The 25,472-nt window shown below is 41.5% G+C and overlaps 1 protein-coding gene across 1 annotated transcript; it reads right to left on the minus strand.

The window, feature by feature from the left end:
* Positions 1 to 556: 556 nt before the first annotated feature.
* On the minus strand, positions 557 to 24,110 carry OPRM1 (opioid receptor mu 1). Its single transcript, XM_071435208.1, has 4 exons — positions 23,653 to 24,110; positions 9,609 to 9,961; positions 8,163 to 8,683; positions 557 to 3,082 (listed from the first exon to the last, which is right to left on the minus strand). Exons 1-4 carry the CDS (start codon positions 23,961 to 23,963, stop codon positions 3,044 to 3,046), a joined length of 1,224 nt encoding a protein of 407 aa, XP_071291309.1. The 5' UTR covers positions 23,964 to 24,110; the 3' UTR covers positions 557 to 3,043.
* Positions 24,111 to 25,472: the final 1,362 nt, after the last annotated feature.

The raw sequence follows: 25,472 nt of genomic DNA on the forward strand, positions 1-25,472 counted from the left end.
ATCGCATTTGAAAAGTCATGGCAATCAGGTGTAGTTCCAGGTGACTGGAAAAAGGGAAACATTGCACCTGTCATTAAAATGGGTAGAAAGGAGGCTCCTGAGAGCCAACATATCAGCCTCACCTCTGTGTCTGGGAGCATCATGGAACTCTTAGAAGTTATGTTAAGGTACACAGGGGACAGGGAGGTGATTTGGGACAGCCTGTATGGCGTCAACAAGGGCAAATCCTGCCTGACCAACCTTGTGGCCTTCTACGATGAAGTGACTACATCAGTGTGATTAGAGAAAGGCCTTGGGTGTCATCTATCTGGACATAGGTAAGACTTTGGACATATTTTGGCATATCTCCCACAACGTCCCTCTCTCTAAATTGGGCACACATGACTTTGATGGGTGGACTGTTCAATAGATGAGAAACTGCTTGGACAGCCACACCCAAAGAGCAGTGGTCTAAGGCTCAATGTCCACATGGACATTGGTGACAAATGGCCTCCCTCAGGGGTCTGTTTGGGATCAGTGCTATTTAATGTTTTCACCACAAACATGGACAATGGGGTGGAGTGCAAATCCACAAGAAACAGAGACATTTTTATTAAAGGTTTACAGTGCAGATACAGAAGTTGTGTAATAATATGCTACTTACTGCAAAGCACTACCAATGAACATTCAAGCCTTATGGAAAAAAAAGACATTTTTCTTACTTTTTGCTAGTGCTCTGCTAATAAAATTTACTTCCTTATATCCTTAAGCCATCAAGGCTACAATATTATTACTGCTAAACATATTTACAGTCAGGTTTCTCAATTTTTGGATTGCAGAAACAGAAAATGTCCTTAAAAATATTTGGCTGTCTGCTGGCAAGTCACAGTATTTTGCCTGTGTGCTTCATGCAAAGTAAAGAAAAAATAATGGCTTCAATTAATTACATAAATTTTGTGAAAGCTGAACTCTTGACTACCCACAAAACTATGATCTGAAGTTGACTTAAACACGTTTTTTGTCTATGAGTTAAGACTTTCTTTCATTCAAATATTCATTCAATATCTTAAAATTTTTTGATTGTCGTATGTGAGCATGTCAGACTACTCTGAGTCCATCAGGTAGTAATGATTTCACAGGATGTTACTCCATTTAAATCTAGTTAATTCTAGATTTATAATTAATAATTAACAATAATAATAATGAATAATTTTGTTATTTAAATAATACTGCTGTGTGGTACAAAACAAGGTATCAACTCCTTCAAGTGCCTATCTTATGTTGTTTAAAAATTAGATGCAAAACCTCTTAGAATGGTGATGACTCTGGTTTAAACTTTAATGATGGCTATGAGGTGATACAGCTAAACTAACACAAAATTAAACATAAATTCATATGACCACACAGTCGAATTTTCAAAAGAAAGAGAAAAAAATTAAGGCACTTCTGTTATATCTAGCTTCATTCTCTGCTGATATATAGGCTACATATTTAGCTGCAACACAGTGATGAAACTCAAATAATCCTTTAATTTACAACTTGCAAGGATTTGGTCTTCAATCTTTATTATGCAGTCTATGGCAGAAACAAACAATTTCACATTATAACCTTATTTTTACACAGACTTTAACAATGAAAATAAGAAATATATCTTGGCTGCAGAACAAAACAAACAAACAAACAAAAAAACCTGTTCCATATAGCTGTATTTCAGAATACACTTAAATTCATCAAAGTACAATTTTCCTCCAGTTAACTACTGATGATTTATTTACAGAGCAAGTAACAAACAATGTCTAGAAAATACCATTGAACCACAAATTATCTACATGGATATTTCTAATCTTCATAATAGAAAACAGCTAAGAAGGCATTTGCTGCAGCACATTGTTTCTTCCTGAAATCTTAATGTGTTTTAGCAGCTAATACAAAATGCAGATGCAGACTGTATCATGTTAATTAGAAAAGCAAACATACTATGGGTTTGGCTAAGAAAAAGTAGATGTCTAGCAAATTGGTTTTTAAAATTTCTTTTTTAAAAAAGGTCTAATGCATTAACTGCTCCAAGTACTTCACGTAAGGGCTGTTGTTTACTTACAAAGTGAAAACGCTGCTGACAGAGCAGCTGAAATTTGAGAAACTACTTGAGAGAGAAGACATCATCAGGCTGTGCAAGCTGTGACAGGCTTATAGCTACATTTTTATTCCCGAAGAAATTTATGTTAATCTATGCTATTTTGGGGATCATTTGACAATCAATAACAATGTAGAATTCTTTCATTTACTCCTATCTTTTAGAAAAAGTGATAGCTCATTGTTTTGATTTTAAAGTGTTTTTTTAATTTATGTGAAATAGAAGGAGAAGATGAAACTTGGAGGCTTTTTTGGTTTTTTTTTTTTTGTCTTGTTTTGGTTGTTTTGGTTTGCTTTCTTTGTTTTTTTTTTTTTTAAGGGATCACTGAAAAAAAATTTTCCTTTGAAACTGCAAAACATGCAACCCTTGCAAGAGAAGACCTCTTGAACTAAAAATGTGTTGTTCTACATGACCTCATGAGACTTCAGCACGTAAACAACCTGCACAGAAAACACCTCTATAAATAAATTTTAAGAGTAAATAGAGTGTACCCAACAGTATTACAACTTCATATCAGATTATTTTCCATCCTCAAAAGCTCACCTTATTTTTCAAACTACAGTTGTCTAGCCTTTGAATTTTTGTTTCCAACCTGTTTTAACACCACTGTAACTTACCAAGAGCATGTCAGGTTGCTACAGGCACAGTAGCTTTGTTTTAGACTAATGTATGTGCTCCTGCTAAACAGGAATGCTTTGAACACTGGAGCCTGGAAAGGCCCCTGTATCTTCTGGCTCTGCTCGCTGTTACATTTCATGCTTCTGTTAAGTGCAATGCAGATGTGCTGCAGAAGCAATTTTTGACAGACTGGAAAAGCAGGCACTTTCCTCTGTGGTATTTTGTTTTTGAGGGAAAGCAAATCCTACATGTTCCCACTAGCCCACCGTGGCAGTGGCCACTGCTCTGAGAGCCATGCAGCGGGAGACCCTGTCACGGCACTGGAGTAGTTTCAGCTTCTTGAAGTTCCAACTGAAAGGAAAGAAATTGCAAATACAATGAACAATTGCTTGATATCTTCCCACCCACGAGTTTGTGTGTGTGTTTTTTTTAGGAGGAATTTATTTCTCATTTGCAGCTACTGTTCTGATGTATAAAGCTGAGCACATAGCCCAGAGTAAGGCCAGGCTATGCTTTTGTCTGAAGCAACAGAGGAAATGATCACAAAGAAACATTAGTAGGTCTGAAATTTGAATTAGAATATACTTCATTCACATCAAGCCAGTTGTTCTCTTTCTAGGGTGGAACTCTCTATGAATTTCATGAGCATGGAAAAATTTCACTCCCTCTCTGTATTCTTTCTGTAGCAGTTACAGGGGAATTCGTGCTTTAGTTGAATACATTCTGTGTTCATATCAGAACACTGTCTGACTTCTGGATTTTCAGTTATAGTCTAGTTTAAATTCTGTGTTAGGTGGACTCACATCAGCAAACAAACCCAACAATCCCTCAGCCCTGCATGTCCACGGTCTCCAGGCTGAGTCCTACTTGCATGCAGGCAGGGTAGCACTACAGATGTTCTCACCAAGAAACCCTGCTTGCTGCTTGGCACACCCTGAAAGGCTGCAACCCCTTTTTGCTCAGCAAATTTTGTACAAGAACCTGCTGAGAGCTGGATGGGAGACACTGCAATTCAAGGGTTTATGGAATGGCATAGACACAGATGGAGCCTGGAGATTCACAAAGAGCCCATGTCAATGCATATCAGCTACAAAAGAAAGCCCAGTTTTAAGGACCTATTACAAATGTTTCATAGATGTCACTATCTTGCCATAAATGGGCTTTTTAAGAAACCAGTACTTTAAAATTATTATTGAAATACAGTATAATTCACTGTAGAGAAAGGAGAAATGTTAATTTTCTAAAAACACACAGGAAGGCCATTCTCTGTTAATACAGATAGATGTGAATCTGCCAAGAAGCTGCCCAATTTTTTCATGTTTCTGCAACAGGAATCACCAGCATTCCCCACATTTGTTCACAGTGGGTCATATAGCACAAGGAAAATTAAGAAGTAAGAAAACACTTATTTCATTCATTTAATCAAAGTGAAACTACCTTTCAATTTTTCCTTTTTTTAACTTAAAACTTTTTCTTGAATCCAATATCCTTTTTATTTCTACATGTGGCTGCCAATCCAGGCAGTAAAGGCAAAGCTTTCAGGGCTGAGCTTTTTGTTGTTGAACATATCTGAGGCCTCATTTTCAGCATATGGAGAGGATTTACAGTTTCCATTAGGGCATTTAGACATATTTCAGGAGTTGATAAAAAAGCATCAGAAGCTAAAATTGAAAAGAAGAGTTACACACTAAATTGTCCCAAAGATGTGCCTATACATAATTTCCTTAATTGTTTGGATACATTTAGGTGAAGCTGCTATAAAAGCAGCTATAAAAATGGGTCACAAAGAAACTAATCCACTGAAACAAATTAAATTTCTCAGATTTCTGTAATTATTAATAATCCAGTTCCCGAATTATTTAGGATTTTTAGTGATTAACACATAGAGACTAGCAAAAAATCAGTTTTCAGGGAAAAATAACTATCAATATTTTAAATTCAAAAAATTAAACCTTCTTTTAATCTCAGAGATAAAGTGATGCAGAGAGTCTCTGAACATCTGAAGTAAAAGTGATTTCAATATATTTGCCAACATTTTGATATGAGTCAGTTAATGTCAACAACATCAAAAACCCTCAGCCATTTGCAAAAGCTACTATTTGGTCTTTCATTCCCCTCCCCTGCCAATACTTGGTCATAGAGAAAAGTTCAAAGAAAGCAGTTTTGCTTTTCAAGCATTTTTTCCCCCCAGGATTCCATCACTCCTTCTCCATGCAAATACACTTATAAGATTGCATAAACCCTCCTGAAAACTATAAGCATTTAATCTAAACCTTTTTAGCAATGCCAGGCAGCCACAGAGTAGGCCCAAGGCCACTAAATTAACTCAGAAGAATATGAATATTTATGATGTTTCCTGTTGGTGCTTTTGAACTGGTAGAAGACACTGTTGTTCCTTCCAACAACTTAAATACTTAAGTGTCAATTCTAAATGCTTTTAAATGCTTTAAGAGTGTTAGGCCGTATGTGATTGAGCCTTGCAGCTCTCATTTAGCAGCAGAAAAGAATTCTTACTTGGCAAAAAAGCAACTTGTAGAACATCTGTTTCTTAGAAAATTGTATGAAATGTGCCAAGTACTACACAGCCTTGCAATTAGAATTCATACCAAATGCTCTCCGAGGCCTTGCCTACACAAGAAAGAGCTTGTCAGTATACCTCAATCAATAGGTACACAAACTAGACTTTCTTCCACAGAAAGCACTTACCTGTAAAAAGAATACCCTGTCTATAGAATTTACAGAATCTCACTGTCTGAGCAAATATTGGTTTGTCTGGGGGTTTATTTTCTTTTTTATTTTCTGAGAGCTAAAGCTTCGTTCATTCTAGGGACTTCTGTGCTTAATAATATAAAAATATCAGGTATTACATTTTTAGTTGCTATTCCAGAGAATCTGTTTAGTGCAGATTAGTTCAACAATCTTGTCTCTCATTCTGATAAAAGCAGACATCAAAAATGTCCCTTACAGCAATGTTTGCAGGAGAAAAAAAAAAGATAAATTGACTTTAATATTAAGCTTTGAACATGGCTTGCTCTGAATGCATTCCAAAGACATTGTGGAGAGTGAGAAAGATTGTACCAAATAGCTGGTGAGCTGAACTCCAGGGAGAAGGCCAGGTCAGCATTCAGGGAGCACATCTGGCATCAGCAGCTGCCAAAGCAAGGACTGCAGGGATGATGGGGAGGGAAGGGGAGTTGGCCACTCCAGAGTCTTTCAAATACCTGAACATGCAAAGTCCCATCCACCACCTATGAGTGCCTGAGCTACCAAGTGCTGGCTTCTTCTCCCTGGCTCTGGGGAAAACTAATGGTTAGTTGCTAGGAAGAGCTACCAAAGCAGTCAAAAAATTTCTTCCAGCTCTGCCCACACCTTTTTTGTTCCATGCAGATTGGCTCTTTACTTCAGTTTCCATCCTTAATGCCTCACTTGAACCTCATTCCTTATGTTTCCCTCTCTCCTCAATATTTTTCCTCTCACCTCCCCTTCCCTTCAGCATCCTTCCCTTCCCTGCTCTTTACATAAGCTTGATTTCTTCGTAACTAATTTATTTCATCACTATTCCCTGAAGAGAAAAACAAACCCTAACCAGCAAAGAACCCAACTATAGGACTAGTTTCCTCCTTATTGCCCTTCTCAAGATCATTTCACTTGCTTGCTCCATCCCTGCCCCAGCAGGCTGTCTCTCTTGGTGGTGTAGGCTGAAACAAAAAAAACCAAAAATCTCTCTGGGAAACATCATCTTCTATTCTGTGCTCAGGCAAACAGATTTTATTTCACTCAGCCTCTAGGCGGTACCTAGTACACATTAATCTTTTCTATGGGTAGAAGTTTAGAAGGCTACAGCTCTCCTAGAAGTAAGATAAAGATATACAACTAAATGTAGAAATTGGATGCATACACACTGCACTCTATAAAGCTGTAGTTGTACTAGACAGAAATACAATCTTGCTGTCAGACACATGCACAAAATTGACTCCACTGAGGATTACAAGTGAATTATTAACAGATGAATGTAGTAGTTTGCTACACCTAGTAAATATTACAATACATACATACATACATACATATATATGTGCACCTATGCCAAGTTTGGCAGTTCTGCCTCACCACCAGACTGAGCAGGTGCTGATTTCACAGGCCACAGTTTGGCATGGATGAGTCAGACACAGGTGAACACCAATTGTTGATGCTTAATAAAGGTTCTCGCTTTAGCCCTTCTCCCTTTAGACTTCCCTCCTCTTTTGTGGTGCAATTACTGTTTAGTCTCCTTGGAGATGGGAATTCTCTTATTTGGGCTATCTGGCAGCAGCTGAGCGTCAGGCAGTAGCTGCTTTCACAAGAAGCCCCTGAGTTCTGCACCTGGAGGAGGCAGCCAACTTGTGGCTGAAGTGGCAGCAGTGAGAAACTGTTGCATGAGCAACCTGAGTATATTGCTGAAAGGTGATACAGCAAGGAATGAACCAGGCTTATGCCTTTCATTCTTATTTTTAAGGAATTACAGAGACAACTCAGACTTTTAGTGCTTGCAATGTGCTTGAGTTACTTTCATGAATGTTAAGATTTTCTTTCCTGTTTTGCTGAGAGATGAAGCTTGGAAAACCTCAAGACGAAGTACAGGACCATGGATACTGAACATGTACAAAACAGCTTCTTTGCAAAAACGATGCAAAAATAGGCTGAATAAAAAAACCACAAACAACTCTTGTTATCTGATGTGCCATAAAATCCCTACTTCCTAAAGGCTTTTTCTACATGGAAAAGGTATTTTCTTGGTATACCTGAAATGGCAAGATGGCACATTAGTATTTAACATGTGTGTATATATTTTCATACCTATATATACATATATATACATATCTAACCCCACCTTATTCACCACATAATTATCTGACACAAGAACTGCATGAGACAAGCCTTGGTCTATCTCTTGCATGACTTTCTGGACAAACAAGGCCAGGTAAGCCTTCTTTGTATGTCAGGAAAAGTGAACAAGCACAGTTTTTTATCTTTTTATTCACTGTTGCAATGGGAGAAGATGAGAGATCTGTATTCTGTCCCACTCCTGTCTCTGTCAGCAGATAAGGAGTATGAACAGGGAAATATGTGATTAATTTTCAACCTGCTGCAAACAGCCTACAAGTGAAACATTGTTTTTTTATAATGTGCTTTGTACATGCATGCACACTGGACCCAGTCACTCAAGGTACCCTTTAGAACCCTTGGCTTCTGAGCATCAAGCAAGGCAGAGAACAACTTAGCACCATGCAGGACTGGGGTCTCTGTGTATGCATACACCAGTTTCAAACATAACCTTGAAAGTGTTCAGACCTTCCAAAAGCTACAAATCAGTGTAAGTGGTAATTTCAGAACACATGTCATCTCCAAGCGGGTGGCCTGGATCCAGAGATGACATCTCCACTGCTAGTCATACCTGGTGGTTAGTCCTATCCACAGTGTTGGCAGTGGAAGCATGGTCACGAGTGTTTTGTCGGACTCGGGTGGAGTTTTGCTGCTCAATGGTTGAGGAAGTGGGGATGCAGAACTCTCTGAAACACCTTTTGAAATTCTCATCTAGAAATGCATAAAGGACCGGATTAAGGCAGCTATTTGTATACCCTAGAGCAATACAGAAGTGCCAGGAGACAGTCTGGAAAGTAGTTTCTGGGATGTTGACCAGGGCTTTAATGATAACATAAATGTGGATGGGAGTCCAGCAGACAATGAACACTGCCACCACCACAAGAACCATCCGGGTGATTCTCCTCAGGTTCCTGTCCTTCTCTTTGGAGCCGGATAACATGCGGACGCTCTTCAGGCGTAAAATCATCAGCCCGTAACACACCGTAATGATCAGCACCGGCATGATGAAGGCAAAGATGAACACACAGATTTTCAGGAGGTTCTCCCAGTACCAAGCAGGGTGGGAGAATGTAAGGGTGCAGTCAATTGAGCCTGAGGAAAAGGAAAACAGCAGAGAAGGGCATGCAGGTTAGCTTTTCATTTGCTTTTCTTTAATCCTTTCTTTAATTAAATATCATAGGCAAATATATGAAGACTTTACACCTAAGTAAACGTGTAAAATGAAACAATCTGTGACCTGTCATTTCCACAAACATTGGTAGGATAGAGTGCATGAAGCATGAGTTAGAAAAACAAAACTAAATTAACATGTTCTCTTTTGCATATTATGGCTTGGAATTTAATGGATACTAAACAAGGAAAAGAGTTGAATTGTCATATTGCTTAAACTTTGACTGATTTTCACTTTCAGTATAAAACAAGGTGAAAAGAAAGTTTGTTAAGCCACCACATATGTTGAGAGTTTGGGCATTTCAGGGCAACAGGGAAGAGAATGCCACGACACTTGGTAACTATGTGCTGTGGATGGATTTATGCTGACATGCTGTCACTGCCCCTTTATGGAAGGTCTTGGAGCACCAGTGGTCCAGAACGTGCTCTCTGCTCTGTATCATGTCCTGCCAGACAGAGTGTAACATATCTATGACTGCCAGCTTTCCAGTGAGAGTATCCTGGGTAAAGCTCCTGTGCTGAGGGGCAGTGCAGAACTGCCCCACTGCAGAAGGCAGGCAGGCAGATGCTTTTCCAAGCACTACAGTAACTGAGTGGGACAGCAAGACTTGCATGGACCCCCTGAAGGAGCTGGAGCTGCCTGTTGTAAAACACGGATCACATGCACTGCTTGTGCAATCAACTGTAGCCAGATGCAAAATTGTTGAAGGGGCTCATTTGCACTGATACTTGCTTTACACAGGTTAGAGGTCAGAAGTTAATTCAACGCCTCTACACTACAGTGAAACAATGCAGAAAGGAGTTTTAAATGTAGAGTACTCAATTTAGGAATGACAGCCAGACTTACCATGCCTGTATTTAGTAGTTGCCATGAACATAACTGGCAGGCCAATGGCAGAGGAAAGAATCCAGTTGCAGACATTGACAATTTTGGCATTTCGGGGGGTGCGGAAATCAAGGGCCTTAACTGGGTGGCAAACAGCCACGTAGCGATCCACACTCATGGTGCAGAGAGTGAAGATACTGGTGAACATATTGTAGTAGTCTATGGATATAACAATCTTACAGAGGATGGTACCAAATGGCCAGGTTCCCATCAAGTAATTCACGCTCTGGAATGGCAGAGTACTTGTTGCTAGGGCATCTGCCAATGCAAGATTGAAAATATAGATGTTGGTGGCAGTCTTCATTTTCGTGTACCTAGGGAAAAAAAATTGGCAGAGCATGTGAATGACTACCACTGACACTGTTAAATAAAATTGAATTCAGTGCATCATCTATAAAAAGCTTCTGTAAAATAATGTGCTAGATACTGTCAAAGATCACATTTCCTGCTTTTAAAGAAATGACCACACTATGATTCACCTCCATGTTGGCGGTTCAGTGAGACATCAGCTAAAGGGTATAAGGAAGAAAAGATTAATTTAACTTGTGCAGAAGAAAAAGATACACATAGAAGAAACAATATTATAGATGCTAACGAATTGAGAAGATGAAAAAATTGTATGTTTACAGATTAGATACTGTACTACATGGATAGATTTTCTGTACCTGCTGATGTCATGCCAAATATCATAACTATGTTCTGTACAAATAAAAATTCATTTCTAGGTTGTGAAGCAGTAATGATGTCATTCCAAAAGAGCAGCACTTGAGACCCATTTTTTATGTAGAGGCTGTACTTTTGCAGTGGTACAAAAAAAGTTTCAATTTAAGTAATGCTCCTGGTCATGCTGCCCTGATCGCTGCTGAGGTTGCTGAGCCCTGTGGCTGCTTGGATTTGGGGGGTCAGATGGCTTGTTCTTTTGATGAAACTTCCTTCCATTTCTGCAAAACTAATAAGAAGAGTGTTTGATCAAATATTTTACAATTTATAGAGTGCTTTTCAAGAGGAATAGCTAATTTCAAAAGACCTGTTAGGGAACCTGCTAGGGTAAACAAAAGGTAAAATACATAATTTTGTGGGTTTTATCTCTCTGAGTTAGATTTCTTCAGAACATGAGTCAGTTGCCTAAAAATCCAATGAAAGAATTGTGTAGGGAATGCAACTTTTCTTTGGTAGGGTGTGCAGAAATGCAGACTTCATGTTGAATGGACCTAGAAAAATTTTATGATGAACATCTGAAGTCATTGGTACTGGATCTGTTCTCTCATTTTTAGCACTTTTCATGAGAAGATACTAACAATCCTAATTTCAATTTAACGTGGCTTTTAAAAACAGATTTCTAAGTAGATCCAAGCGCTATCTTGATTGATACCTTGAGAAAGTATGATCTGAATATGATACTTTCAAGTTGTAAATAAACTCCATATTCTGAAAGTCCTGTAAAAACTTTCCTTACTCCATTTATATAACAAGTTTGTAACTAACACAGGAGGAGGTAGATGCTGCAAGCATCTACAACTCTCTTCTGGAAATTTGGAAAATGTACAGGATTGCAGTGTGGGAGAGGTACACAATAAAAGCTATAGCTCTAAAAACTGTTTGGAAGGAGAAGAAAATATTTCTCAGGCAACTTGCTGGAGAATCTTCCAGATGAGAATAAAAGCAGCAACATTTATATTCTGCTTTTAATATTATCCAGTACTAAGGCCTGTGGTTTATCAAAATGAATATCTCTCCAAAGGTCTGAGATATCCAGGAGTATCTGCAGGTTTGTCCAGAGCTGACCTGAAGGTTTGATTGTGTTGTGAGCAGACATATCCAGCTTGCTCCCCCCTGATCTGCTCAGGCCAGGACAGCGACAGAGGGGCAGTGGCTCTCAAAGGTGATGAGGGCTCTGTGCCCTCACCTGGGCTGCTGATCCCTGCTCAGACCTTAGATGATTGCCTGCCTTCTTCACAGCTGGACAAGAAAGCACACTTGGGAATGCTGCTCAGTGCTGCTGCCATCACACGGGATTTGGGACAGGTCTGTCTGGAGAGCGCATGGTCAGGTAATAATGACAATGCTTTGTCAGCAGCAATTAAAGCCATTATGATTTAAAAGAAATGCTTGATACAGCAAAAAAGTCCAAACCATCAACCAACAAGTAAATGACTTTCAGGTTAGCATGACAGAGGATAGACAGAAAAACACTCTGAATAAATAGAATAAAGTTTCTTCACTGGGCATGGGCCTTATCCCCCTTAAATGCTACATATTTTTCAGTTTTGCATTCTAATTTTCAATGGCAGTTTAAGTTTAAAAGTTCTTGGACTTGCTTTGTTTAATGGCCTCTGTAGACCATTACTGAAGTGTTTTGCTTGATGTACTCTGTAATCTTTGTACTTCTAATCATGCTGTTCTTAAAATGAATAGAAGCAGAGCTCTTACGGTGACAGAAAGTATTTCCCTCCACCTGCTGCCTAATCAACAAAAGCCTATTGAAATTTACAATATTCTTTTCAGTGAATTCTATGGGCATTTCTCTGTACAAAATATTTAAAGATTTTATAAGGGGCTTATTTCTGCAAAGTACATTTTGCAAAACATGTATTTTTCTAAATTAGTAGATTATCAGTGTTCCCAGGATTATTTTTTGGCATGAACAAATAAATACCAAAGCACTTGATTAAACATAATTTTAACAGCATGAAAAGCAACAGTCAGTCAAAATGAAGCTTTTCAAAGTCTTGAACTTAGCTGCTATTATACTTTTTGCTAAGGTATCAGTCTACCTATTTGAACAAGCAGAACAAACATTTCCATTACCCAGACACAGATGTTTACGTGATTCTATTTCTACAGTTGAGATGGACTTAGTAATACCAAAATTTATAATGCAATACCAAAATTTATAAATGCAATCTTTTAAGATACTGCTTTCACACTTTCATTCAAACTTACTAGAGAATCTAAAACTTAACAGAAACGTAGATAAAAAATCTTAATTGCAAACTCATAAAAATCTGAATGCTGGTATTTAGATTACATTAAAATTTCAGTGTCTAAAACATCAAGTGTATTAAATTCTGCACAACAAAGCAAGGTTGCAAGTGAAGACAGAAGTTAGCTTTGGGTGGCCTTACTTTTATTTTACAGCTCTGCAAGGAAAAAACTAATAGAATGTGATGAACTGGGGGCTTTATGTGAATATTCAGCGCAATACTGCTCTTGGTATATATCCAAATTAATTATGCTCATTATAATACTGGCACCTACTAGTACACCCCTTCTAACTCCTCAGTGCAGGTTTTGTATCATAAAATATCTGTTCATGGAACTGTTGTTTTGCTGCTAATAGCAGATGATAAATCAGGTTTACAACAGTAAGAATACACTTTATGTCTAATTTTTAGGGAAAGCTCAGTCTTGTCTTTATCTTCAATCCTACAAAGCTTTAACGTAGACTTCAAGTTTGAAGACTTGAGCTGTACAGGTCCACTCACTGAGATTTGCTTGGAATAAGAAAAAGCAATGGAGAAAAGAGTGAGAATTCAGCTCAGATAGCCACCATGTTCCTAGCATTCAAGGATTAATAGAAAGCCCTGAAATGGACCCCTCAACTGTTTGCCCACAGGCCACTTGTAGTTTTTTAAACTAAATAAAAATTTCACCAGGTTAATCTTTCACCAGATTAACCTCAGAGAGACTCCGGCTCCCGAGGGTAACCGCACCTTTCCTTCCACGTTTCGTGCAACAGGAGAGATGTGAGCATGTTTGTGACTCTTATTTAAGCCTCACTGAGTTTTTATAGTGCTATTGTGGTCCATACAACTGATGTAGTCATGTCCCTACTGCTCCCTAGTCAAGTGGTTTACATCCATGTGGATTGTTGAGACATCCTCCCCTCTGCCCTTCTGGATCAGATCAGCTTTACAGCATCCTTGGACCACTGGGCTGGTGCAAAGAGGCTAGAGAGGTCCACACTTAGCTCAGTGTAATACAGATTATTATTATTATTATTATTATTATTATTATTGATAACAAGACCACCACCACCACCAAAAAATAATGATAAATTAGTATTATATTGTTATAATAATTATTATTAATGATAATGATGCAGCTCAGAATAATACATAACATTACAAATTAATTTGAAGAATTTCCTCTCTGAAAAACATCAATGAGGAGGAAAGCAGAAAGTCTTTTTCTCTTATGAAATGGAATGGGCTGGTCGATGACAGACTGGTAATAATTACTTTCAGCAACACAAAGGCATGCAAGGTTTTGCCTACGGAATGCTAATTTGGAGACAAAGACTACTTCAAGATCTGTGTCGAAGTTCAGCACAAAATACATGAAAAACTGGACAAAATCACTGGAGATTCACTGCAGAAAGCAGTCACTCTCAAAAATGGTTTGGCTGCTGAAAGAAACAACAGCCAACTGTTAGGTCTTGCATACAGACAACCTGACATAACTCTTCTTGATGCTGGAGATTAGGTTAGCATTTCAAATTCATGTTCTTCTTGCATAAATGACTTGTTAAACAAATGAAGAATCATTATGTGCATACATTAGATTAGCTGAGGTTGCCTTGGGTGGCAAGATTAAAAACACGTGAAGTATGCCTAGTTGAATCAATTTAATTTTTTTTTCCCCCATGACTGTTCTGGTGCACCTTGTATAATGCAACTCAAAAACAGTAGGAAAAAGGGATTTTTTGGCATGTTTTCTTGAGATATCAGGTGCTTTCAATTTTTCTTGAGTCCCTAAAGCTTTGAACAAAGTCATGACCTACTCAAGGTGGTCTGTAAAAACCTGAAAAATTTTTCTGTCTGCCAATCCAGTTTTAATATTTAACACTGAAATGAAGTCTCTCAAGCCCCATTCTGGAAAGTACCTTTGAGCTAAAGGGTCTCAAAAGGGACTTTACTGATGTCCATCTATTTTATTATCCTTTTCTTCCCACAGTAATGGGTCTCCATAGAGTGAAAGACCCATACTATATCTCAGCCACAGCTAAGATGTGTGCTGTGGCAGGCTGTAACCTATTAAAACTTTTGAAGTCATATATATTCTGGAAAGGTCTAACCTTCATGTCCGTGAGCACATGATTTAATTACCTTGAAAACTTAAGTCTTTGATTTTTCTATTAATGGGTACTTCTGAATGCTTTTTCCTTAAGCCATTTAATTTCATCTCTGGCTACAAGCACCATAAATTTGTGCACAACCCTGATAGGTTATTAGGCAGTAAGGCCACCCAGATTGGAAGTGCCATCTTGTGGTTAACAAACTCTGCATCCTTTTGATGAATATTCTACTAAAGAGATCTTATACAAGGCTGTAATTTAAACACATTAAGCCCTGAGTGAACCAAACCAACAACAAATTGAAAAACTAAACAAAACCTTAAGCAGGTATAATAGAGCTGAAGGCATTCACACTTTGTTGCAATGAAATTGAGCAATTTGCATCACATTCACTTACTTCCTGCACCCATCCTGAGTTTGGGGGTAAAAACTGAAATGGGGGAGTGAGGAAGCTTTTGCTGCCTTTAAGAAAGACAGAAGCAGTTGCTGTTCCCTCCTGCTGAAGTCTTGCATCCTGACTCCCAGCACAGTGCTACCCATTCAGTGCTGTGACCTGTCATGGTGGTTTAATTAGAGATGAAAAATACCAGGCATCACTAAGGTGTCAAGGCATGACATCCTGAGGGAGTGCAGTAGATCTAAGGTCAGAGTTTAGTTATTTGACATACTCGGTCATACTTCACATACATTGTTCTAGAGCAGCTTTCTCTCCTTCCTTCACTCACTGGCAAGGGGCTGTCCATTTTCTGAAGGAGTCTGAGCATGTATGGGGTCAGTGTGGGCCTGAGCACAGGACAGGGAACTGCTGCACTGTAGCTGCTTCAGTTGTTACCTCTTTTCTCCCTAACAATTTGTTTTCCCACTTCTTTGTCACTTTATTCTAATCCATGGTACAAACGAGATTTGGCCAGAATGTAACCAAAGTTTACTTCCCTCGGGTTACCTTGTTAGCATCTTTGACTTCCCAGCTTATCCCTGCCTCTCATCAGGACAGTGCCAAGGCATGTGCAGACCCAGCAGTATTTGCTTACAGGATGCAGGAGAAGCAAGCAGAGCACATCACCTCTGAGGAAGTAGCACCAGCTCAGGGCCATTTTTCTTGTACTCAGAATCCATCAGGAATTTATCTCATACCTCAGCTTTGGGAGAGGGTGAGCTAAACAAGAGCCTTTTAGGCAGAGTCACCTTTAGTCTTCAGTGCTTGTCTTTTGGGAAATTATGTGGAGTTGTGAGGGTATCTGACTCATCCTGTTTTCCTGTGATGGACTTTGGACTAAAAATTACTTGCTGCTGTCTTTGTGGCTCTTCCCAATTTTATTTTTTTGGCTACTGAGAGGCATAACTTAGAAGTTTTCTTTCTGCTATTTAGTTTAAGCCAGTGAGTTTAGTCCCTACACGGAGAATATAAAACAAGCTTTCTCCAGACATCATAAAAAGCTACTTAATGATAAAAAACAAATGACAGTAATAAGTATGCTTCAGTGCCTGAACAGTCATCTGCTGGTACACTTCCCTCCCTTCCAGCCTAGCTGAACAGAGGGAAAATTACCTGCCAATTATTTCAGAACTTAATCTGGCCTGTTTGTTAAACCACTTTTATTTGAGTCTCTGTTTGCCTGGGGCTGAGGCATATATGGGTCTCCAATAAAGGTCATTGCTTTCATGGTTATTGTGTAACATATCTCTCTGAAATAAATCAATGGTGCTAAAAAGGCTAACTTCAATATATTGCCGTTATCCAGCAGCAGGTGCTTATTGTTGAAGCTTTTGCTTTGCTAGGAAGATATATAAAGGAAAACTGTCAGTATATTCAATTTGACTTGTTCCCCTCTGCCTTCAGGGAAGTGTGACTGAGAGTAAAACTGCTGACTACACCTCTGATAACAGATAATGTGGTGACATTTTCCTAGAGGGGACAAGTTATCAGCTACTTTGTCTGGTTTCCAGGTGCTGGTACCTTACTCCTGATCTGTAGATTGATCACCTGAGATAAGGACTGTACATGAAATATCCCTGGTCAGCAGGGAAGCTGGCAGGGAAGCCTTTGAAGACAGTTTTAATGCTAGTAGATGTGAGATCCCTAAAGGTGTGGTAGGGAACAGCAGGTAATCAATCCCCCTGGCCAGAGGGTAGCAGGGAGGTGGCATGGGGCTGGAGGCCAGGCCATACACACACTGTGCAGACCAAAGTAACACCAGGTATGCAAGGTATGGCCTCTTGCATGCAGGAGATTGGGATCTTCTGGTGAAGCTGCTGAGTGTGATCTGGAAATGAGCAAAAGAGGTGAAACAATGCAATTAGAGAGAATAAACTTGGAGGAAGGCTTGCCTTTGATGTGGGGAGAAGGGGAAAGCAGGCAATGGTGGAAGCTGGCATGAGAGGAAGGAGCACAGCTATGTGTTATGAGAGAAGACCTGAAATCATGTATATAAGTACAAATCATCATACAAGTATAAATCATCATATAAGTACTGAAATGATGGACTCAGTCTCCACATGACAGGGATGAGATCGTGTCTGCAACTGTGGCTCTGAGGGAGTTCCTAAGACCACAATCTTATGAGAGTGATTTGGGTAATTGGCTCCTTAGATGATTTTTCTATAGGTGCAGCACATCCCAGGGCTGAAGATCAGCACTGTGACAACTGCTACTCCCTGCCCCCCCTTAAAAAAGAGACTTCACTCAGTTGGAACTGCTCCACACAACACAACAAGGAGGAGATGTTCCATTTTACACAAACATTTTTGTTCTGAAGTTTTATTCTTGATCTGAGATACCAGATCTTATAGCTGATAATTGAACACTTCTCAGTAAGAAGGTGGAAAAAATCTATTTCATGTCCTTCACAGTTATTTGATTAGCTATGGTGCATCGTCATCCCTACCTTTTTTCATCATGAAAATTCAAAGGAAAATATAAATAAAATTTAGAAGTGTTTAACATTAAATGAATGAATGAGAATGCTTATTATCACAGCTTGCCTAAGCTGTGGAACTCCTTGATAGTGAATATCATTAAAAGCCCACTTCCAAAAAGGACTAGAGGTCTTTGAAAGATAATTATAATATTCCCACTTTCAACACCATAAACCTAAACTGCATGATATAAACCAAAGAAGACACAGATGGTTATAAAAAGAGCTTTCTTTGAGATTATCCTAAGCACAACAATTCAGAAAATAGTTGCTTTTGGATTTTTAAAAAATATAGTTACAGGAGTGGATTTGTATTTTGAAGAGATTTATCAAGCATTGGTAACTTGTTTTCACTTAGAATTATAATGAAAAGAAATAATTTTTTGAAAATGTCTGTTAATGAAGATCTCTACAACAACAATCTTATAACACCTCTCTACAACAACAATCTTATAACACCTAAGTTTAAAAATAACCAAATTGGAATCTGTAAAAATGCTTCACATGTTTGTTTTGAAGCAACTTTGGAAGAAGGTCACAAAGACTGCCACTACTAAACAATCTTATTTTTGATCCTCATTTTTTTGAGGAGTGCTGAATGTTAGAAATGTCCACAAAAAGCCACTGAATAAATGCTAAGGCAAACTGCATCTCAGAAAATCTCTGCAGTCTAAAAGTCTATTAGAAGGATACTCACACAGTTTTGCCCCTATTTTTTTCCACTCTGTGACTAAACACCAGCTGCTGGCTATGGCTAGAAAAGAGGCTAGTGAGCTAAATTATGATTCTGTGACATTCAGACTTGCACCATGTTATGTTTGAGATTTTTGTAAATATGTCACCTTTTGATCTAGAAAAGTTATAAAAGCTTATCCACAGTGTTCAGCAAAAGTTGTGCTCAATGGTTTGGGAAAACACTGTAAATTAAAATGAAATAAAGCAGTACTTCAGGATTATGTTAGCTAAATAGCTCATTAGTCATTAGCTTGCTAGTAATTATGTAATGTAAGCAATATGTGCATACAGTATTTTCTACCCTTACTGAAGCCTTGAAAAGTTGGTAACTTTTGATTATTTTTATAAAGAAATTTAAAAAAAATGAGGAAGTGTTTAACACTATTTTTTCATGGGAGCCATTACCATAATGTCACTCCAGGAAAAGTACAGTGGGATCAAAGAGCTTTTAACAGGCAAGTAGAGTGAGAAGGGTTGTTTCCTGCCCAGAACTGCCTGGTGGCAGGCACTAGCAGAGCCAGAGGGTCTGTGCACCTGGGCCTGGCACGCTGTGCTGTGTGCAGGAGTTCACTGGCACTGGGGCCAGGCACAGGCTCTGGAGATGAGTCTGGGGCTGCAGAGCTCTCACTCATCCCTCAGGTGTCTCTGCTTCCTCAGTGAGATGGGTCTTACCGCCAGGCTGCAGCCTCATGTATTTTTGGTCAAATTTTCATCATGTCTGTAAAAACATAATTAAAAAAAAAGAATATAAAGGTATACATTCCATTTTATCTGTCTGCTTTCCTTCATCTTGGGGGAGGGAGGAGAGCTGCTTGCTAGTTAAACATTAACCCACTAGCAAAGGTTGGTAAACTCTGTCACAAACAGTATGCAAACAGGGACACCTGCTTTTCTGTAAGGCAGGATGCTGAGGGTCACCCCCTTGCTATGCTGCTGATTTAATTCAGCTCCTCTGCTGCTCCTGCCCAAGAGTGCTCCCTCAGTTCTGTCCCCAGGTCTCCTCTGGCTGGTGCTGTGAGCTGTATTAATTCATAATTGACATGACTGGATAAGGCTGCTGAGGCTTTCAGCTCTTAGCACGGGGGCAGAATCTTTGCAGTCAGTGGAAGAGGCAGGACACCCACACAAGCAATGCTGTGCAAATGCAGAGAGGTTCTTGAGGCTGTGGACAGGAAAGAAAAGCAGGAATTTTATGCAGTTCTCGGTTTCTAAGCTCCCTGATCTGTGCTGTTACAAAAGATGCTGAAGGTTACCTTACATACAGCATCCATAACACCATGTCACCTTGCAAAGAACCTATTTTTTAGAAATACTTGTTTTGCTTCACCCACTTTCAGGCTTGAGATAATTTCCAGATTTTTTTTCTCTAAAAAGACTCCACACTTCTGTGCACAGGTGTGAGAATATTTATTTCTCTGGTGATATCAATTATTTCTACAACTGAAACTTCAACTCTAAGTCTGTTTTACGTAATAAAACAGTTTTTCTGAATTGTGAGTGAACTCAACTGAACCAGAGTTTCAGTGCTGCACAGTCCTTCCAGATTAGATTCAGCCACAGGTCTTTTTCTTCAAAACACTATTAAGAGGCTGTTTTGAGACACACAGAAAGATTTCTCTTAATTTCAGAGAGAGGATTTCTTCGATTTTTTTCCCCATTTGCCATTTTTTTTTTTCTTTAAAGCAGTGTAATAATTTACTCAATGAAACAAGACATTTCCTTCCTCTACAAAGGACTGAGACCCCTTTGTTTATGGTATGTGAAAAATTTATAGCAAAACAAATGAGGAATCACTCTGAACTTGAGTGACTTCAGTGGCTGTTGGTGGAATTACATCTCTCCCAGAGCATTTGGATTGTGGAGGACTGGGGCCTCTGTGAGCTATTCCTCTCTTCCAGACCTGTGATGCTTAAGATTTTCATCTAGGCTCTATTGCAGCTTTCCTGCCTTAATCACAAAGCATATTGTTATTTCCACTCTAATTGTGAGACTAATATCCCACCGACTCGGTGAGAAAGCTGGAAAAGCCTTTAGATTACTGTGTAAATTAATTCAATGCCACATGGTACTAATTGTACACTGTCTTCTTGTACTCCACAGCAGGTAGAAGTAGCATTTGCTGTCGATATAGCCATAATGACATTGTATTATTCATATTAGTAATTTACACTTACACAAAGCACATGAGGAAAACAGATAATAAAAATTATCTATAGATTTTTTTCAGATTACAGGAAATTCATGGCTAGCTGTAAAACCTATTAAACTACTACTGCTGTCACTTGAAGGCATTTTTTGGTACTTGAGGAAGGGAACACTTCAGTGTTAGTAACAGGAGGTTAATCCTCACATACTACATATAAAACATCTAAATATTAATTCAAGGATGAAAGCATTCAGCTGAATAGGAACCATCTGGAAGGATGAGGAGAGTGGATGAGAATACATTAATTACTATGTAATGTGTATAAATTGGACATCTTGGAATGCATTTGTCCAGTCTGCTTTGCAGGAAGAGCCTTCTTTTCACATTGATAATCACAATACATTTCTAACTCCTCCTTGGACATATCTGATTTCTGACCTCTGTCTGTCCCAGCAGAGATAGCAGGGTGGCATTGTCTATGATGATGATAGTTCCCTGCAAGGCCAGCACTTGCACTGTTCTGGCTCCAAACCCCTGGATTTGCCTCATGCGGAAAAATTTTAAGAGTAATAATGTTTATAAGAATGATATAATTATTTTAAAACTATTTCCAAAGAAACCAGGCATGAGATGTCAGCATGCAGTACACTCGATCTGAAGTCACTGTTGCTTTCACTGGGGCTGGACTCTGCAAGGTGAGTAGGACAGTTTCAAACATCTAAGCACCTACCTCCCAACTCCTAGTATTTTCAAGACAAACTGGGTACCAATATTACTCAAAAATCTTAATTTTTAGTAGCCTCAATTCCTCTCACAATTAATTTGAAGTTCAATGTTTTGTTCTTCCTGAGCAGGCACGATGGGAAAGGCAAATAAGGAAGGGGAGTTTTATATGATGATGAATTCAATCCAGTGAAACTTTTGCCTCTTACACAAAAGGAGGCATGAATGTGAGCACATTTCATCATATTCTATGATTTGAAACACTTTCAGGCTAGTATAGCTTGCAGCAGGAACTAAATCACTAAGTTCCCTCTTGCTGACCAGATACACTACACGTGCAGAGAAGCACAGAAAGGGAATGTATTTTCATGCTGCTTAAGTCACAGATGCTATTCAGCCATTAGCATGTAAAGTCCTTGTCATCCCAATTGCTTAACAGCTGTGGTGCTAACTGGGATGGAATTCTGTCATACCAAAAGCTGTTCTTGCACAAGAGATGTGGGGTTTGCCCTAAAATTCCTGATGGTTTTGGACAAGTCACTTAATTTGCGTTTTCTTCTGTAAAATGAAAATATATTTTTGCTTTCTCCGATTGCTTCTGGCTTTTGTTTGTAAGCTGTCATCTCAGGGAAAGATGCTTTCATTAGATAGGAATCTAAATACAAGTGCCTCATTAGATTTGGCTTTGTGGTGCAAGTGTAATTCAATTAATTACTGTAAGAAATATGAACCTAGTAAGGGTTATGCCCAGGATAATAAATACATAATTTCAGGGACAAGCTGTGGCATATTTCTCTGCTGACAGCTATCCTGTCTCTGTTACACTGTGCATCTGCTTTTCCTCCCAGAGGAATGCATTCAACACTGCTATGGTGATTGCAGTCATGCCCCCACTCAGAAGCCTTTCTGCAGATGTATCCTCACACAGACAGCTTGAGTTTCAGACTGACCAAAACCACAGGACAGAAGACAATCTCCCCAGCTCTGTGCATGCAGCCTCTAAAGCACAGTTAAACCCGCAAGGCTTCTGAACTGCTCTAGTCTGAACCACTGATGGGTATCACTTGTGTTCCCACTAGGTCTACCAGATGCACAGGCTTTGCAGTGACATCCCTAACACGTGCCGCATCCTCCATCCTGCTGCAACACCCCACGGTGACCGCGACCCTCACCCCCGCCTTTCCACAGCTGGCACTGCCCCCACGCACCACAAAGCCGCCCGCGGCCGCTGGTTTGCCAGGGATGCCAAGAGACAGCCCCGGCTGCTGCGGCCCCGACTCCTCGGGAGCGCGGAGCTCAAAGGGAGAACGGACGCTCCAGACGGGGGGGGAAATGGTACTGCTGGGGCTGCCTCGATAGGAACGGAGCGCGCCCCGGGACCACCCCTATCTCCCCACTTAAAAGCGCTCGCTGGGCTCTCCAGGGCTCAATGGATGCTTGGTTTGGGAACGACGAGCAGCCACGAAAGGAGATGGGCTCGGTCGGCCCCGTCCTGTCGCGCCCCGCCGTCCCTCTCCCGGCCCGTGGCTCCCGGGAGGTGGCAGTGTTCCCCCACGGAAGCCACCTGCCCAGCTCCAGGCCGGCAAGGGAGCCTCATCCATCTATCTCCCTCTCACTCATTTTCCGCTCATTTACGGGCAATGGATTTACCGCGCGTGATCTGATCTGTAACAGCCCCACTGGGGGATTTTTCTTTGCGGGCGAGAAAGTTGCGAAGTGCCGCAGCACAGCCGGAACGCCGGGACTACAGAAAGCGGTGGCGATCACAGCATACGTATTTATACACGTGTATACGCATGTATGTCTATACACATATATAAATGTATTTCAATATACGCATATAGATCTAGACATGAGGCAGAGGATCTCCAAACACAGCTACAGAGAAGCAGTGCCATTTACATTTTGTTCGTGCATTTCGGAGAGCTGGGTGGACAGACAGGTGGATGCGTACCGGCTATCCGCGTACCACCCCCTATCTGTGCACCAGCCCGTGCCCATACACGCTCACAGGCAGTGGCTACAGTCCCTTTAAATCCTCGCTCCTTAGGGGACAAGTCCGGGATTCAGGCCGCGTTTGCCAGAGCCGCTCGCAGAGGTGAGCAGCTCGGAGGGTCCTTAGAACATCTTCGGACGCGCAGCGGTTTCTGACGGACCGGCCGCCTCTCACTGCTCCACCGCAAGTTTCTCTTCCACCGTCACCCGCTCCGGCTCTTTATCAAAAGCCTCCTTCCCTTTCCCTTTCTTGCGCCCGCCCGCAACCCCAGCGCGCCCCTCAGCGCGCTGCCCGGCGGAGGGGGGCCGCAGCATCCCCGGCGGGACACCGTCCCGCATCCCGGCTCCGGGCGGCGGGGTTCCGCCCCGACGGCAGCGGCCGTGGGCTGCGGGGCGGGGCAGGGCGGCACTCACCTGACGATGACATACATGACTAAGAAGTTGCCGAAGAGCCCCACGACGCAGACCACGGAGTAGAGGGCCATGATGGCGATGGCGGTGACCACGGAGGGGCCGCCGCCCGCGGGCGCGCAGGGCCCGCCGCCGCCCGCGCTGCCATTGCCGCCGCCGCAGGGCTCGGAGCGGTTCCAGCCCAGCGCCGCCGAGGCGTTGCCCCAGGCCGGGCAGGGCGGGCGGCAGGCGGAGGCATTGGCGGCGAACGGGACCTCCAGGGCGCCGGCGAGGAGCGGCGCGGACCCGTTTCCCAGCAGGTAGGCGACAGCCATGGCCGTCTGACAGCCACGGCCTCAGCGCGGCCCCCCGCTCCCCGCGCCCCAGGGACGCCCGGCGCGCCGCGCTGCTGCCGCCGCGGTGTCGGCCAGCCGACGGCACCCGCCCGCCCCGACGGCGCGCCCCGCCGCTGGCTGCGGGCACATGTGTGCGGCGGGCGGGGCGGGCCGGGAGGAGGGGCCGTGTCCGCAGGAGCGGCGGGAGCCGCCTCCCCGCGCCCTCCGCCCGCTGCTGCTCCTCCCCGGCCGGCGGGACGCGGTGGCGGCCGCCCCCAGCGGCCAGCGGGGCGCACCTGCGGGGGGCAGCGGGCGGCGCGCCGGAGGTGTTCGTCTTCCCTGCGGGTGGCACTTGAAGGAAAAGCGCTTAAAATGTTCCTTTGCCCAGCGCCACAGGCATCGGTGGCAAACACCGGAAAGAGAGAACCGAGGGAAACTGACTTGGCGAGATAAAGGCCGGTGCAGAGATTGGAGATCAATTCGCGACTGATTATCGTAGTGAGACAGGGGTCTTGGCAAAACGATGTCCTCAGTGATTATAGAGATAACAGAACCTTGTTAAAAGGTGACGAACTTTACGGCAACACTTCGGAAGGGGTGGTTGTGAACAGAATTATCCTTTAGAAATTACTCGAATCTCAAGGATCCTTAGGATTTTCTGAGAACCTTCTGTTCAGAGCTCCAAGAATGTTCTCCCCTAGTGTTGGTGTGATTGTTATCAGATGTGATAACACAGATAAGAACGACATCAAAACCGTTCTCGAGCCGTACACTCATTGTTACTGGGGGCTTAATTTGCACACCGTTTGTTTTCACCGGCACCTTTCCCTGATCACTTGTTCCAAATGAGTACAGAGGTGCAGGACTGCCTGATGGCTGATTATTAGGACTTAGCTCATTTACTGTCTCACTAATGAAATCAGAAGAGATCCCTGGTAAGGCAGAAAAAAAAAATCTCCTGGTGAACAGGAAGGTGACAGAGCAGCAGTGATTGCTCCCGCTGCCTCATCATGGATGCGCACTTATTCTGCTCACCCTGTGCAGAGCACCTCCCGCTATTTCAAGAGTGGTAATGACAAAAGTGGAGAAGAGGCAAGTAGCAACCTAAGAGAAAGATGCAGAATCCCTGGCATTTCCGTATAAGGGTTACCCATGTGCTTGTGGCACAAGCAGTTGGGAGCCAGTGCTGCTCAGGGCAGGTAACAGTGGCTGAATTGACCACGCACTCTTTCAACGTATATCTGATAATTTGTGGGGAGGAAGAAGAGGCAGTGGGAAAGGGGTGTTACTGGACTTTGAGAGGGATACAGATATGGAGAATTTGTATTCCTTTTTTCATTCTAAAGGGAAATGGAAGGAGAAGAAAAAGTAAGCTATTAATGGGCACTTTCAGTAGATAGCATGTATTGCTTCATGGCCAGAGAGAGTATTTTCAGCATTGTTCATTGGGTAGGAGAGAGCCCATTTAGCCTTGCGTGTAGGATGAGTTTTAGAATAGGAGTTATTTTT

Source organism: Agelaius tricolor, unplaced genomic scaffold (assembly GCF_023055355.1).
Source record: "Agelaius tricolor isolate 1412-34295 unplaced genomic scaffold, bAgeTri1.0.p SCAF_1, whole genome shotgun sequence".
Lineage (NCBI taxonomy): Eukaryota > Metazoa > Chordata > Aves > Passeriformes > Icteridae > Agelaius > Agelaius tricolor.

Excerpts from the sequence above, each read along its gene's own strand:
- OPRM1 (XM_071435208.1), bottom strand. The coding sequence starts at position 23,963 with ATGGCTGTCGCCTACCTGCTGGGAAACGGGTCCGCGCCGCTCCTCGCC. Across the intron at positions 9,962-23,652 it reads GTCATGTATGTCATCGTCAG|GTACACGAAAATGAAGACTG; the intron begins GTGAGTGCCGCC and ends TTTTTTCCCTAG. Across the intron at positions 8,684-9,608 it reads AACTACTAAATACAGGCATG|GCTCAATTGACTGCACCCTT; the intron begins GTAAGTCTGGCT and ends CCTTTTCCTCAG.